Here is a 15,162-nt window from a genome sequence, read left to right on the forward strand (position 1 = left end):
ATTTAAGATTGGACTTACTACTTTGCCCCCCAAATTTTTAAGTATTTTTATTGAGCTTCAAAATATTAATCACCTGTGATATCTGTGTTACTGTTATCTTTCCTTGTCAACTGCTGCAGCAGACTTTTGAGAAATTTGTGAAGGAGCATAGTCCTTGAAGCATTCAGTGGCTTTTAAAATGTTTTAAGTAATATAGTTTTATTGGGAGTAGGGATAGGGTCAGGTAGTAGCGAAAAAAGTTTGGATGATACATGAAATTTGAGGATGGACTGGGGTATTTTTAACATTAGTGATCTGTTAAGAAACATTACACAGAGGGCAGAGGAAGGGAGCGATTGGGACGGGAGGAGGGAGAGAACCACGGGGGATACAAAGTGAATAAAGTGTAATTAATAAAGAAAAAATAAAAAAAAAGAAAGAAACATTACATCCATCCACCAGTGTTTTGACCTCTGAAAGAAAGTATTGTTAAAACAAAACAAAACAAAACAAAACACAACTTTTAAATGCCATTTATCTTACCAAAAGTTTTAGAGTTAGGAGCTCTAAGTAAGCACAGCTTGAGCTTCAGTCAGGCACTACAGCTTTACACAGCTGCTTTATGTCTAAGTCCTGTTACTTGTGGTGCAGATGACAGACATCCCTATTGCGCAGATACACACCCAAGAGTAGTCATCCTTCCCAGTAAAATTTACATTTGGACCAAATTTTTTTAAAGACATTATTTTATATGTCTGAGTGTTTTGCCTGTACGTGCACCATACCCTTGCTTGGTGCCTTTTGAGGCCAGAAGAGGGTATCAGAGAGCCTGAAGTTGGAATTACAGATCGTTCCAGTGTGCTCGGTGAGTTCAGAGAACCAAACTTGGTTCTGTGCAAGAACAAGAAGTTCTCTTAACCACTGTTACATCTCTCCAGTTCCTTGGGGAAACTTTTGTTTGTTAGGGTTTTTGTTGTGGTTGGTTGGTTTCTTTTTTGAAACAGGGTTTCCTTGTGTCACAGACCTTGGCTGTTCTGGACTTGATTTGTAGACCAGGCTGGCCCCTGACTAGATTGGCCTGCCTTTGCCTCCTGCACTGTTTACTGTCAACTTACTGAATTGATTTTTATGACATTTTCTCAAGTGGTGACACTGCTTTTGTTACAGTGAAAGGGTTTTGTCTTAAATGTTTCACCAATAATAATGCCCTTGGTAAAATTTATATTTCTAATGTATGAAGTTTCTTGACCCCTTTTGAAAAAGATCTCATTCCGTAACCAAAGCTGACCTTAAACTCAAAGCATGTGTGTGTCTGTCATTCCCATATGGTTACCTATTTAGAATCCTGAAGGATATTAGCTCTACTGGGAAGTACTTGGCCCTTTTATCTTAAGGTTTTTTTCAGGTTTTAACGGGCACTTCTAGTTATATAAAATATATAATATATAATAATATTAAATAAGGAAATGTGTTTCTGGGAAGATGTTTCAAATGTCTAATTTCTTATATTCTTTTTTTAAACAATTCATTTTAGATTAGCCATTTTTCTTGTTCTTCATTTTTAATGTAGAGGTTTGAATATGTTTTATCTTTATAAATGACAAGTTAGTTCTTATTCTGATAGAGAAAATATGTTTTCTGTAAAAGACTAGACAAAAAATATTACCTATACATTTTTAAAAAGCTTATTTTATGTGTTTCAGTACTATTTTACTTTCTGTGCTAGGTCATGCACACATTTAGCAGTTTTATATTTAAAAGGGTGGGTGATGTTTGAATGTTATAAATAAAAATTTTAAACTTTCAAAGTACATTTTATTTTGCATAATATTTTGATAATTATAACTAAAATAAGTTTATTATACATTCATGAAGAATGACAAGGGACACTGAAGTGTCTTTCTGAAATTTTGCAGGAATGCATTTTCTTAAAGTTCAGTTCAGAAAATCAAGGCAATCCAGATATAAATGACTGTGTGTATGTATGTGTAAATAGAGTGATGAAATGCTATCTGTGGAACAGACATGTTGTCTAAGACATGTATAAACAAAATGTTATGTGCTTTCAGAAAAAAACCCATGGCTGGATTCATGCATAGATTTTCTCCCTTCTGGAAAATACTGATATTAAGCCTTGCCCATCCAAGGCAATAATGAAATGTTGCCTTATATGCAAGTTACCATTGTGTGCATGTGAACAGGAGCATGCTCTGTCAAAGAGGGTTAGCCTTTCCGACTGTCACTGGGCTTATTTATCCTTTTACCTATGTGTGAGATCTGTTTACTACTACAGAAGAAGAAAAGCGAGCTTCCTCTGCCTTTAAAACTTTAATATATATGGACTTCTCTTATCTTTGGCCTTACAATTGAACTGTTCATAACATTCTTTGCTGACAGTATTAATTCAGACTAGCTTACTTTTATTTCTAACTGAACATCCTGATATTTCAAAGAATTGGTGTTGATTTTCAGCATTGTTATTTAAGTGGCCCTATGTTAGATTTAAAGCAAGATATCTGTAATAAGTTCTGTTAATAGTTCATGTTGTCAAAGTTAAGATATTTTGTAAATTGCATTACTGAATTATATTTTTATTTTCAAGCTAGATAATGATGGTAAATAGGCCGATGATGGTTAAATAAACCAAATGCAGTACTTTAGCTTAAAAAAATACATAACAAGGTACAGGTACAAAAATCAGTTGCTCAAAATTACATATGTGTATAGAGTTTCTGACACACTAGATCGTGGCCATATCGTTTAGTCAGTGTTAAAGCTTCTTGAAAATGTTTTTAGCCTCACACTGTTCTTCTCATTACATTTTCATAAACAAGTAAACTTACCTGAAAATGTAGATGATGGCTAAGCGATGTTTGAGAAGACACATTTTTTTCAGAAATCATTGGCGATTTATAAAGGTTTGTGTGTGTCATACATGAAGATTTGCTTTCCTGAGTAGCGTGCAATATTTAGGACGCATATTAAAAGATCTTCATTCGACTCTTTTGCTTTCCCTTTCTCATTCTTCCTGCCTCTTGATCTCTTGGTTTTAAAATCTTCCTCCTTATTTTGTAGACACTGCTCTCCTGTTCACTACTTCTTCTCTGTCTTTACGTCTCACCACTGGGCCTCTCTCAGTGTCTGTTTTCCCAACCTTCATCCCAAATTCCAGCTGTATATCTACAACCAGTTGGTCAGGTAACTTTGCACCTTTTTCAGTGCACTCTTTGATAGAGCATGCTCTGTTCTTTTTGTTTGTTGTGTTTGCTTCCCCCCTTTTCTTGTTTTGTTTGTTTAACAGCATCCTGGAGACGTCTTGTCAAATGTCATATGGACTTTACCCTAGTGTTTCCACACTAAATGACATGATGATTGTTTAAGAACGAAGCATCAGTTCCTCTTGGCCTTTTATTACTTATTGGATGTGTGAATTCTTTTTTCTTGGCTATCTGTCATTAAAATCTGACAGCAGTACTAAATGTAGGCCAGCTTGTTTTAATCACGGCATCTATATGTGGACAGTTAATGAGTGGCCTTTCAACTAACCAAAATTTTTTCACTAAATCAACAATTTCTCTCAACCCGTTTAGGCCCAAGATAAGATTGAATTTGAGAGATGAGGTTGAGTTGAGAGACTCCTGTCAGTTAGTACACCCTCTGCTTGGCAAGGCAGGGATTAATACGTAGGTGGTGCCTGAAGGGTGCTCTGTGGGTCCCACACACAGGAAAGAGTGTCACTTGACATTACATTGCCCCGGTAAAAACAAAGCCCAAATTCGAAAATCAAAATCAAAAGAGGATATAACCATTTTTGTTTGTTTGTTTGCTTGTATATTTGGGCACCGTGGGGCTTGTTTTTATAGTTCTTTTTGGTTTTTATTGTTTTGAGTTTTGTGTGTTTTCTGGCCTGAGCTTTTAGAGTAAATTTCTTACATATTCTTTCTCATGAAAAAAAGTCGCCCAGAAGAAAGAGTATGTAAGTTACTGAATAACAAACAGTGTCAGTAAAGCTTGTTCAAATATGCATAGAGTTTTTTTTTTTTCATTTACTACTGACTTTCACTTCACTTCCTTCAGTACCCTGACAACCTATTATAAGGAAACACTAATTTTCTCATATTAAAAAAAAAAAAGTTGGCTCATTGTGCTTCTGTCATTGCAAAGTTAGGGAGAGAATGGTATGAATGCCCTGCTTTTTGCACAGGTTGTTGGTGAGGCATGAATGACAGAGTTTTCAAAATGACCTCTGCCTTTGGGTAGGTTTTCTCACTGTTCTTCATGGTGTGACCATAGGTTTCTAACAAAGCGAGAGCAAAAACTAATGCAACGACGTCAACATGCAGAGGAGCTCCTGGAATGGAAGCGACGTCTAGACGCAGAAGAAGCAGAAATTCAACAAATGGAAAAACAAGCTTTGGCTGCCTGGGACAAAGAGCTAATAATAAAACCCAAAACTAAGAAGGAGCTAGAAAGCCAGAGAACGGAGCAGAAAGGTAATAAATACAAACTAAAGCCTAACATCTTTATTTTTGATGGGAATGATTAAAAGTAAAGAAATGCAATCCAGCTACAAATGATGTGCAACTTTTAAGAAACTATAATTTCTTGCCAATATAATCATGAAGGCCTTTTTTTTTTAATTCGAATTTTCAAAGCTTAATAGATATTCAAACAGGGAAAACTCAGGTGCTTAACTCTTCGCTCAAGAATACAGTTAAACTGTATCCCAGAATACAAAGGGATACAGTTTTCAACTACGTTATGACATTAGTACATAATTTCAAAGTTAAATCCATACAAGGATAACACACAGAAGGAAAAAGCTGTTCTTCTCTATTCTAAGTACTATACATACCAATCTAATCTAAGGAGAAAAAAGTTAGTCACTTGCATGGATTCAGAAAAAGACTTCGGGTCACATACAGAACCTCAGCTGAAAGCACACATGGAAAGGAAGTGTCTTTACCCAGCAAAAGAGTATAATATAGAACAAAACAAGAAAACCCAGACTTAAAGCAGATATAATGGAGATAATACAGAAAACTCTCCCCTTGAAAATGTCTATTAAGCATTGTTATATAGGTTTAAAGGAGTTCAGTAAGGCTTGAAAAACAATGAAAAGCTGTAAGTAGTGAGTGGAAGAAGCAAAATTCTTTTTTTAATTTTAATTTTAATTTGTTTATATTAATTACAGTTTATTCACTTTGTATCCCAACTGTACCTCTTCCTCTGTGGCCTGGTAAGGTTGTTCCCCCCTCACGGGGAGGTGATCAAAGAGCCAGCCACTGAGTTCATGTCAGAGGCAGTCCCTGTTCCCATTACTATGGAACCCACTTGGATACTGAGCTGCCATGGGCTACATCTGTGCAGGGGTTCTAGGTTATCTCCATGCATGGTCCTTGATTGGAGTATCAGTCTCAGAAAAGGGCCCTGGGCCCAGATATTTTGGTTCTGTTGCTATCCTTGTGGAGTTCCTCTACCCTCCAGGTCTTTCTATCTCCCCCTTCTTTCATAAGATTCCCTGCACTCTGCCCAAAGTTTGGCTATGAGTCTCAGCATCTGCTTTGAAACCCTGCTGGGTAGAGTCTTTCTGAGGCCCTCATATGCACATAGAAGACCCAGAATTTGGTGCTGGAAAGATGGTGTGTTGGGTAAGAGTGCTTGTTTCACAAGCATAAGAACCTAAATTTGGATCTAAGTACCCATGTAAAAAGCTGGGCAAGCATCCATGTCTGCTTATAACCCTAGAACTGTGAGGACAGAGACTCCTAGCTCTAGGTTCAGCAAGAGACCATCTCAAAGGAATAAGGCAGAGAGGATAGAGCAGGACATCTGACTTTTCCTGACTTCCACATATATGTGCATAGGCACATATAATTGCACATATATGTACATATATACCCCTTCTCACATACACAGGAAACCCAGGATTTGCACTTTATTAGAATAATGAATGAGCTTAGTATGGTCATTGGTTAGAAAATCCAAAAAATGAAACCCAGTTGTAGGCTGGAGCTGGAAATGAGCTGCTAGAATGTTTGTCTACCATGCACAAAGCGCTGCGTTCTTCACCTGACATGATGGCGTAGGACTACCATTGCAGTGGGGGCAAGAGAATTGGAAGTGCAAGGTCAGTCTCAGCTTCACAGTAAGTTTGAAGCCAGCTTGAGCTACATGAAACCCTGATTCAAAATCAACCAAATAAATCAACAACAACAAAAAATCCGCTCATTCCTGCTCCTTCATGTAGCCCTGATTACTTCAATTGAATCATTTTTAAAGGGGCAGAGCAGGGGCAGTGCTGGAGAAATGGACCAGTGGTTAAGAGTGTTTCCCACCCATCAAAGGATTCAAGTTTGGTTGCTAGCATCCGTGTCAGGTGTCTCACAACTACCTGTGACTCCAGCTTAAGGGGATCCAATGCCCTCTTCTGGCTTCCTTGTGTACCCACACAGACATGACATACATTCACACAGACACAAACATGTACACATAAATAAAAGTAAATCTTAAAAAATATGTATTTGAAAGTAGAATTAGTGAGAAAGTAAAAAAAAAAAATGAAAGTAGAGATCAGTGAGAATAGAAATGGGACAAGAGAAGATAATAGGTGAATCTAATACATTATATACATGTATGAAAATATAACAAAATTTCATTATTATAATATACCTTATAAATTTTAATGTATAAAAACCTCAATTATATGTCTTAGACCAACAAAAATTGGTGTTTAAAAGTATCATTTCAAAAAACTTACACATAGAATTGGGCATAATGGCATACACTTCCAATTCCACTGCACAGGAAATGGAGGTAGCATTGTGACCCTGAAGCTAGCTTGAACAACAGAGTCTGAGGCCAATATAGGGAGAACTGTCCATAAATAAAAAAATAAATGCGAACAGGCACATAGAAACAAAAGGCTAACAACACGAGATGTTTGTGAAGGAAATTTTACAGCTTTGTTAAGAGATGTTAAACGGCAAAGCAATTCACACTCACAAATGAACCCAGTGTCGCATGTTGCTAATTTTACCTGAACTCTTGATTCAAGAGTCAAGGCAATTTAAACCTGAAACCTGTCAAGGTTTCTGAAAAGGGTTTTGATGATCTCCTTCAATTTTATTTATTTATTTGTTTGTTTGTTTGTCTATTTATTTATTTATATGAACAAAAGGTCTGAAAAGCAAGACTTTGGTAAAGAAGAACCATAACAGCCAAAAACTGTTTCACCATATACCAAGACTTTTAAAGGAACAATAGTTTAACAATGTGATTTAAACTTACTGAGATGGGCAAATAGACTATGAATAGGTAATCCAAGAAAGACCCATGCATTATCGAACGTTGGTGTAACACCAGCAACTTTTCCGACTTATAAAGAAGGGACTTTCCAATAAATATTATGGGAGGAAACAATGAAGTGTTGAGCCGTGCCTGACAACATCAAAGATCGTACCACCAGGTGGGGTGGCACACACCTTTAATCCCGATACTCGAGAGGCAGAGGCAGGAGCATTTCTGTGAGTTCAAGGCTAGTCTGGTCTACATTTTGAGTTCTAAGACAGCCAGGACTGCATAAAGAAAGGGACTCTGTTTCAAAAAAAAAGAAGAATGTGTTCTAGGTGCTTTTCCCCTAATTGATAGAGATAGGGCTTTTTTAAACTTAATATTTCTATTATAAACAATGTCATAGATTTTTTTTAGCATAGTTAGTTGGAGTGTGTCTATAGATGTATGAATAATGTCTTTACATATCTGACCTTTAACAGTACAGCAGAAGGTTTCAGACTCTTAACCTTTGATGCTTTCTGTTCTGTTCTGGACAATGCTGATTGCAGTCCGTTGTCCGTACTTCTAATAAGTTACAACTCACAACTTAGAAAATGCTCTGGCGCAGCAGTTATCAAATGATTTTGACTTTGGGACCTCCTTATGCTTGTAGATTATTGAGAACCAGAAAGAATTTTAGTTCATGTGATTGCAGATGTGTTTATACATATCTATATTTACCACAGCAGAAATTAAAACTGAAAAAAAGAGTTTAAGTATTAACAATTTTTGGGCTAGAGTAAGGCCCTAGATTCAGTTTTTTTTGTGTGTGTTTTGTTTTTGAGCTAGGGTTTCTCTGTGTAGCTTTGCCTGTCCTGGAACTCTTTCTGTAGACCAGGCAGTCTGTTGAACTCAGAGATCCGCCTGCCACTGCCTCCCAAGTGCTGGAATTAAAGGCTTGTATCACCAACACCCTGCTTCTGGTAAATTCTTAGCTTTAAAAAACAAAAACAGGCAGGTGGTAGTGGTAAGGAGGCAGAAGGACCAGGAATTCAAGGTCCCCTTGACTATATATATTGAGTTTGAGGCCAGCTTGGGCCACATGAGACCTTCTCTCAAAAATAAAATTAAAAAAAAAAAAAAACATTGCCTAAATAACTTCTAAAAATGTAAATAGATTTCCCCAAAAAAGGCTACTCCAAAGAAAATTATACTACATCTTAGTAAGCAATTTTTATGTCCTGTTGAGTAAAATGGATCTTATTCTTATTCAATTTGTGACATTTTGGTATACATATGCATGAGTTATATAAAAGTAGATACACTTCAGCTAGCTGCACTACTGTTTGTGATGGAACTATTTGAAATAGGAAAAAACTACATTTTTATTAGTGGTATATTTATACATCCCAGGAATCAGCATGTATATTTGCATATTTTACCTTACTCAATTAAATTAAAAAAATGTAGCAATACAAATCAACAGGTAAAAAAATCAAATTACAGGTGGCCACAAGTGGTTTGACAATTCCTTTTTCTAGACAATTTAGAATATGTAAAATAAAGTCATATATGAGAACCAAATAATACATAAAGAAAATCAAAAGTTTTCCCTCCAACTTCAGCTGGAAGGTAAATTAAAAATTGCTTCCCTTGTTAAAGCCATTAATTAGCAACTGTTGGGCATAAGTGTGCAGGGTGTGAGCAGGGCAGTGGGATAAAAGCTCTCCTGCAGCTGCTTTTTATCTCATCAAGAATAGCTAGCTTATGAGTTTGCACTACTTAATAAAGTAGAGGTCATATAAGCAAAAGGGTCCAGGAAAAAAGAAAAGCCACTAAAATCATCCAACCAATCATCATGTGTTCATTGTAGCAGATAAAGCTGACTCTAACTAAGTAATACATTTTAAAGTGTTCCGTGGTTAACAAACCTTTTGCAATAACCAAATTCTAGATGTCATACTGAGCTTCCAGGAACACCTCAACACCATGTAACCAGGCTGTCACACTGCAGTACCCAGAACTCTAAAGAAAATTAGTCATCATTATTTCCTTTATAATGCCCCTTGACACCACTCAAAATGTAACCACTAAAAAATTCACTGTTGCCACCAAAAGCTGTCTTAAGAATGGATGTGGCAGGAAGTTTTTTTCCTCCAGCTACTCACTTCCAAAATGAAATCTTCTATATTATCTTATTAGAATAAGACACTGACATCAAGGGAGGGTGGAAATTTCATTTTATGGGTTCTAACTGGCTGAAAAGCAAGGTACTCTTTAGGTAAGAAGTTTATCGTTTAGCAATAGGGAGTTTAAAAAGTTAAGAATAGGAACATGACAGGTCCCTACAAGCAGTTCAAGCCATTTACATTCCTTTCATAGAATACTGTTCAACAAATAAATATTCTTGGAATTTTCCCAAACCTTCATTTTTAGAATTTTAGTGCAAAAGCAATGAGTTGTTCTCAACAAATCAAAGTTACCTTTTTTTTTTTTTTGGTCAGATTTGAATGGAAAACAAAGCTGTAATGATTTTAAATTTTTTGAAGTTACTTTTTGTGTGTGTGTGGTGTTGTAGTGTATGTGAATGTAGCTCTAATATACCATAATGCAGGTGTGAAGGTCAGAGGACAACTTTTGGAAGTTGGTTCTCTTCCTACTGTGGATTCTGAGGATCACTATCAGGCCATCAGTCTGGAGTGACAAGCACTTTTACCCTGCCCTCTGAGCCATCTCTCTGGGTACAGTGATAATGACTCCTGAGTTCTTTAAAGGTGGATATTGGTAGAGTATAGATTTGAAAAATGGTTGACTTTTTATTGTGCTCTTGTCATTGTGTATTCTTAGATGCACAGTGCCACAAAGTCTGCTCTTTAAGGAACTTACCTGGTGTTTGATTGTGACAGTTCAGATTCCAACAGTAGCAAGTCAATGTGGATTTTGTTAATTTCCCCTAATTTTCTTGATTGCCCAGTAGGACTTTATGACATGACACAGTGCTTTGTATCCTTATATGTTGTCCAGTGTGGTAGCCATGTTTGACTAGTGCTATTAAGGAACTAAATACATAAATGTGCATGCAGGCCTGCGCATGTGCGTGGTTGTGTGTGTGTGTTTACATATGTGTGCACCTGCACATGCATGTGGAAGACCAAGGGCGGCCTCAGGTCTTCTTCAGCACCGTATAGCACCCCAGTGTCTGCATAGAGCACATTTGGGCTTCTCTCAGCGTGGAAAATGTCTGCTGTATGTAAGCAAGACTTCTCCGGAACATAACCTAGAAGTAAAACTTTTAGGCCATAAAGTATATGTTTCTTTTTGTAAATAGCACTAAATTATTTTCAAACATGACTGAAGCAGTTCCCAGCGCAAATGGTTATGTTTGTGAGTCATAACCACTCTGCACCCTCATACTTACATTGTCAGTCATCATCACTGGTTGTACGTAGTAAATATCCGTTCTCAGGATGTATCAGCCAAAACTGCTAATGCACAGACTTTGGTAGTAATGTAATGTGGTTCTGTGCTGAAAACGAGTCTAAAATGTGACAAGTTTAACTTCTTTACTGACAAAGACTGGCTGTTTTTATTGTTTTCACCCTGTGTTTCCAGGAATAGCAAGTGAAGAGGGCTCTCCAATGCCTTCCTACTCTCCCCGGAACACTGAAAGTTATATTCCAGAAGAATTAGGCAGCCCTTCTGATCTATGTGTACCTTCTGAGTCTATGGTACAGGCCCAGCCCAGGAGTCCAGACCACAGTGTACTGACTGAGGAAATGGTTTTTTCTCAGGAACTGGAATCTACCTCTCCTAGTAAACATGTAAGTCAATGCCTGTTTATATTTTAAAACTTCTTCAGAAAAAGCAATCTGTCTAAAAGGAATTACTAATAGTTATATTATTCCTATTAATGGCAGCATTGACTATCACTTATGCTTGTAACATACAGGATTTAACATTTGAAGGAAATACAACTTTTTGTTGTTGTTTTGTTTTTGTGTTTTTGAGACAGGGTTTCTCTGTGTAGCCGTGGCTGTCCTGGACTTGCTTTGTAAATCAGGCTGGTCTCCAGCTCTCTGAGATCTACCTTCCTCTGCCTCCCTGAGTGCTGGGATTAAAGGTGTGCGTCACCGTAACCCACCTGAGAAATAAAACTTAATAAGCATACCTGATAAGCTAGGGTCAGATGGAAGGGGAGGAGGACCTCCCCTAGCAGTGGTCTCGGAAAGGGACAGGGAGGAGATGAGGGAGGGAGGGTGGAATTGGGAGGGGATGAGGGAGGGGGCTACGGCTGGGATACAAAGTAAATAACCTGTGATTAATATTAAAAATAAAAATTAATTAAAAAAACTTAATAAGCTTATATTTATATGAGCTCAGCTTCAGTAGTAGTTAAAATTATACTCAGTCAAGTCTAATAATATTAAAGAGATAGGGCCTTAGTTGGAGTGTCTGTTACTATAGTGAAACACTATGACCAAAAGCAAGTTGGGAAGGAAAGGATTTATTTTGCTTACATTTCCACATCATTATTCATCATCTAAGGAAGTCAGGGCAGGAACCTGGAGGCAGGAGCTGATGCAGAGGCTCTGGAGGAATGCTGCTTACTGGCTTGCTCCACCTGCTTTCTTTCTGAACCCACCACCAACCCAAGGTGGCACTGAACAGTAATCTGGGCCCTCCCCCACCAATCACTAATTAAGAAAATACCCTACAGGCTTTCCTACACCCCCATCTTATAGAGGCATCTTTTTCAGTTGAGGTTCCCTTCTCTCAAATGACTCTAGCTATGTCAAGTTGACCCAAAAACTAGACAGCACAGACAAGAATGACTAAAGTGTAATGGGGCCACTGAGATGGCTCAGTGGGTAATAATGGTATAGTGGTCAGGCTTCATGACTTGAGTTTGAGTCTCAGAAACTTCAAGTAGACAGAGACAACTGCCTCTCACAAGCATGCTCTCTCTCTCTGTCTGTCTCTGTCTCTCTCTCACACACAGAGTAATGAAGATTAATGGGAACATGAGTAAGTTTTGTTTTGTTTTTTTTTTTCAAATCTGCTTTGTCTTAAAAAGCAATAAACTTTCTTTAGAACATATTGAAGTGCCTTTGCTCTAATTAGTTAATAATTGCTAATTCATAATCAGAATATGAGTAATGATTTTATCTCTTTAAAATATCTGAAATGAATGATTGATTCAGTTACTATAGTGGACATTATTAGAATAACATTTTTATGTTTTTTTGAATTTTGTACCTCATAGGAAGATAAAAACTTAAGATAGAAACTCACCTGTTTTTTACACTGATTTCTACAGGATTAAGACATCAGCTTAGCAATATGAAATACTAAAAAATGCAATAATAAAGCTTTTTTTTATTAAACTTATATATGTACTTGTGTATGTTTGTGCATGTAAAAGTCAAAGACAACTTGCAGGAGTCATTTCTCTCCTCCTAAACCATGTGGGTTCCAGCAGTTGAACCCAAGTTTGTAGGATTGGCAGTAAGCGCTTTAATCTACTGAGCCATCTTACTGGCCCATGGATAAGTTTAAAAAGATGGATAGGAATATCTGTAGTTAGAATACCTATAGTTGTTAAATTATTTTCTTTTATGTATATGGGTGTTTTGCAGGCATGTATGTCTGTGTACTATTTGTGTGCCTGGTACCCAAGGAGGCCAGAAAAGGATATTGGATCCTGAAACTGGAGTTGCGGATAGTGATAAGCCGCCATGTGGGTGCTGTGATTTGAACCAATGTCTTCTGCAAGAGCAGCCAGTGCTGTTGATCCCTGAGCCCTTCAGCTCAAAATCCTCACTTTTAGTATGGCTGTGAAGAATTAATTGTATGATCCCCTATTGAAAAGTTAGTCAGAGTCATGTGTATAACATTATTGTGCCTGAAAGGTTTAGCAGGAAAATTTCTTAATTGTTAATGCAGAGCTGATTCCACATTATGTTGAAAATACTACATTGCTAATGTTCTTTTGCACAGACTTGAAAATTCTTTTAGAGTATAGAAGGCTCCTCATTATCATGCTAATGATTTTCAAATTATTATATGGCAATAATAGGCTTATTGTATAGGTAATTTACTTTTAGCATAATTCTTCTGGTCTAGGGATTTATGCAAGTGAACTGTGCATTTAACACACTCATGAATTTCTGAGCTCTATGAATGTATTAGCTTCTACCTACCGTTGTTACTAGCTTCATGCTAACCACAAAGCTAAGTGAATACTAAAAATTAGGTATTTTTCTTTCTGAAGAAAATGTATAAAGAAAATTAAAACAAGTGATGTATTAAAGCAGAGATGTATAATTAAAAGTAGTATTTATAGTTAACAAGTACCAGGTGTTTGCTAAGTACTTTACAGGAATGATCTCAATCCTCATAGCAACCTTAGAAAGTAGGTAGCATTGCAAATCTCTGTTCTGAAGATGAGCAGGTTAAAGCACTTACTTGTCTTAGGACTAGAGAGATGGCTCAGTGGTTAAGAGCACCTGCTGCTTTTGCAGAGGACTCAGGCTTAGTTCCTAGCCTTCCTAGCACAAACCATCTAATATTCCAATGCCAGGAGATTTGATGCCCTCTTCTGACCTCCAAAGGCATGACGCACATATGTGGTACACATACATACATGGCAAAACACTCATAGACATAAAATAAAATAATTGAGTCTAAAAAAATACTTGCCCAAAGTCCCAGGGAGAGAAAGTAATAGTGACAGGAGTCAGTCAGGCCAGCATTTTCACTTCCTCATGATGTCAGGGGAGAAATTTTGTCTTTTATGGAAAGTAAAATTATCTATTCTTTGTGGACAGTCTTATGCCATTTTTTCCTTCCTCGTATAAAATTCATCCATATTTAGTATTTCTTAGTTAAGTAAATGAGGAGAGTAACTATCACTGACATAAGTAGCTATTTATAATTTATTGTAAGGTTTTTTAAAGCATGTTCTTTCAGAAAAATTAGTTTCCTACACTACATCCAACCCCCAACCAGACCCCTCAAGAACACAAGAAAAGCAAAATTAGCCAGGTGTGGTTAGTTCATGCCGCCTGCATCCCAGCACTCAGGAGCAAGGCTGGGTGGTGGCCAAAAATTCAGCTAGTTGGGGCTGGACAGTGAGTTCTAGGCTACCTGGGCTTCAGAGTGAGAACCTAGCTTAAATTATATTAATTTAATATAATTATAGTGAATTATAATTATGATATAATTAAAATATAATGAAACCAGTATTTTTATGCTAATCAAGAAATTATGTTAAAGAATGGGGGAAGGTCTTTAATAGAAGTGGTAAGCTTTTTTTAATCCTTTGTGAAATTACATAAAGCTAGGGGGCTGGAGTGATGGCTCAGTGATTAAGAGCACTGTCTGCTCTTCCAGAGGTCCTGAATTCAATTCTCAACATCCACATGGTGACTCACAATCATTTATACTGGTATCTAATGTTCTCTTCTGGCATGCAGGTGTAAAAATAAAAAAAATAAAAAAAATTAAGAATTGTATAAAGTTGTGCTAAAATTTAATATATTCAGCTTATTATATAAATTATTAAATTTGATGTTTATTTGATATGAAAATGTTATAAACTATATTTTAAATATAAAAATACTTATTTAAAATGTTCTATTGTTATCTTTACTTGGTTTTGTCTCAGAGTTTAAATATAAGTCTACAGTCGTATGACAAACTCATTCTTGTTTGACTTTTTGTTTATACAGTCACCTCCCAGAAGTTGCTTATCTGTGTCAAAGCAAGAGTCCAGCAAAGCGAGTCATAGGACTGAAGGACACAGTCATCTGCCTGTCAAGTCTCACCATTCCTGTTACGGTTGGTCAGATGAGTCATTGTCTATGACACAGTCAGGTAAGGCTGCAGTGAGTTTCTTTCCCTTGTTCT

At 36.8% G+C, this 15,162-nt stretch overlaps 1 protein-coding gene across 2 annotated transcripts in view; it reads left to right on the forward strand.

Moving 5' to 3' along the window:
- Window positions 1-15,162, forward strand: part of Cep350 (centrosomal protein 350) — a 140,043-nt gene that overhangs the window by 92,593 nt on the left and 32,288 nt on the right. For both annotated transcript variants that reach the window (XM_055624428.1, XM_055624429.1), the window contains exons 28-30: window positions 4,273-4,472; window positions 10,867-11,075; window positions 14,985-15,129. In XM_055624428.1, coding sequence (XP_055480403.1) covers window positions 4,273-4,472; window positions 10,867-11,075; window positions 14,985-15,129 — 554 coding nt within the window. The remainder of the gene's footprint in view (window positions 1-4,272; window positions 4,473-10,866; window positions 11,076-14,984; window positions 15,130-15,162) is intronic.

The sequence above is a fragment of the Psammomys obesus genome, unplaced genomic scaffold (genome assembly GCF_907164565.1).
Source record: "Psammomys obesus unplaced genomic scaffold, mPsaObe1.curated_primary_1811, whole genome shotgun sequence".
In the NCBI taxonomy this organism is placed as follows: domain Eukaryota; kingdom Metazoa; phylum Chordata; class Mammalia; order Rodentia; family Muridae; genus Psammomys; species Psammomys obesus.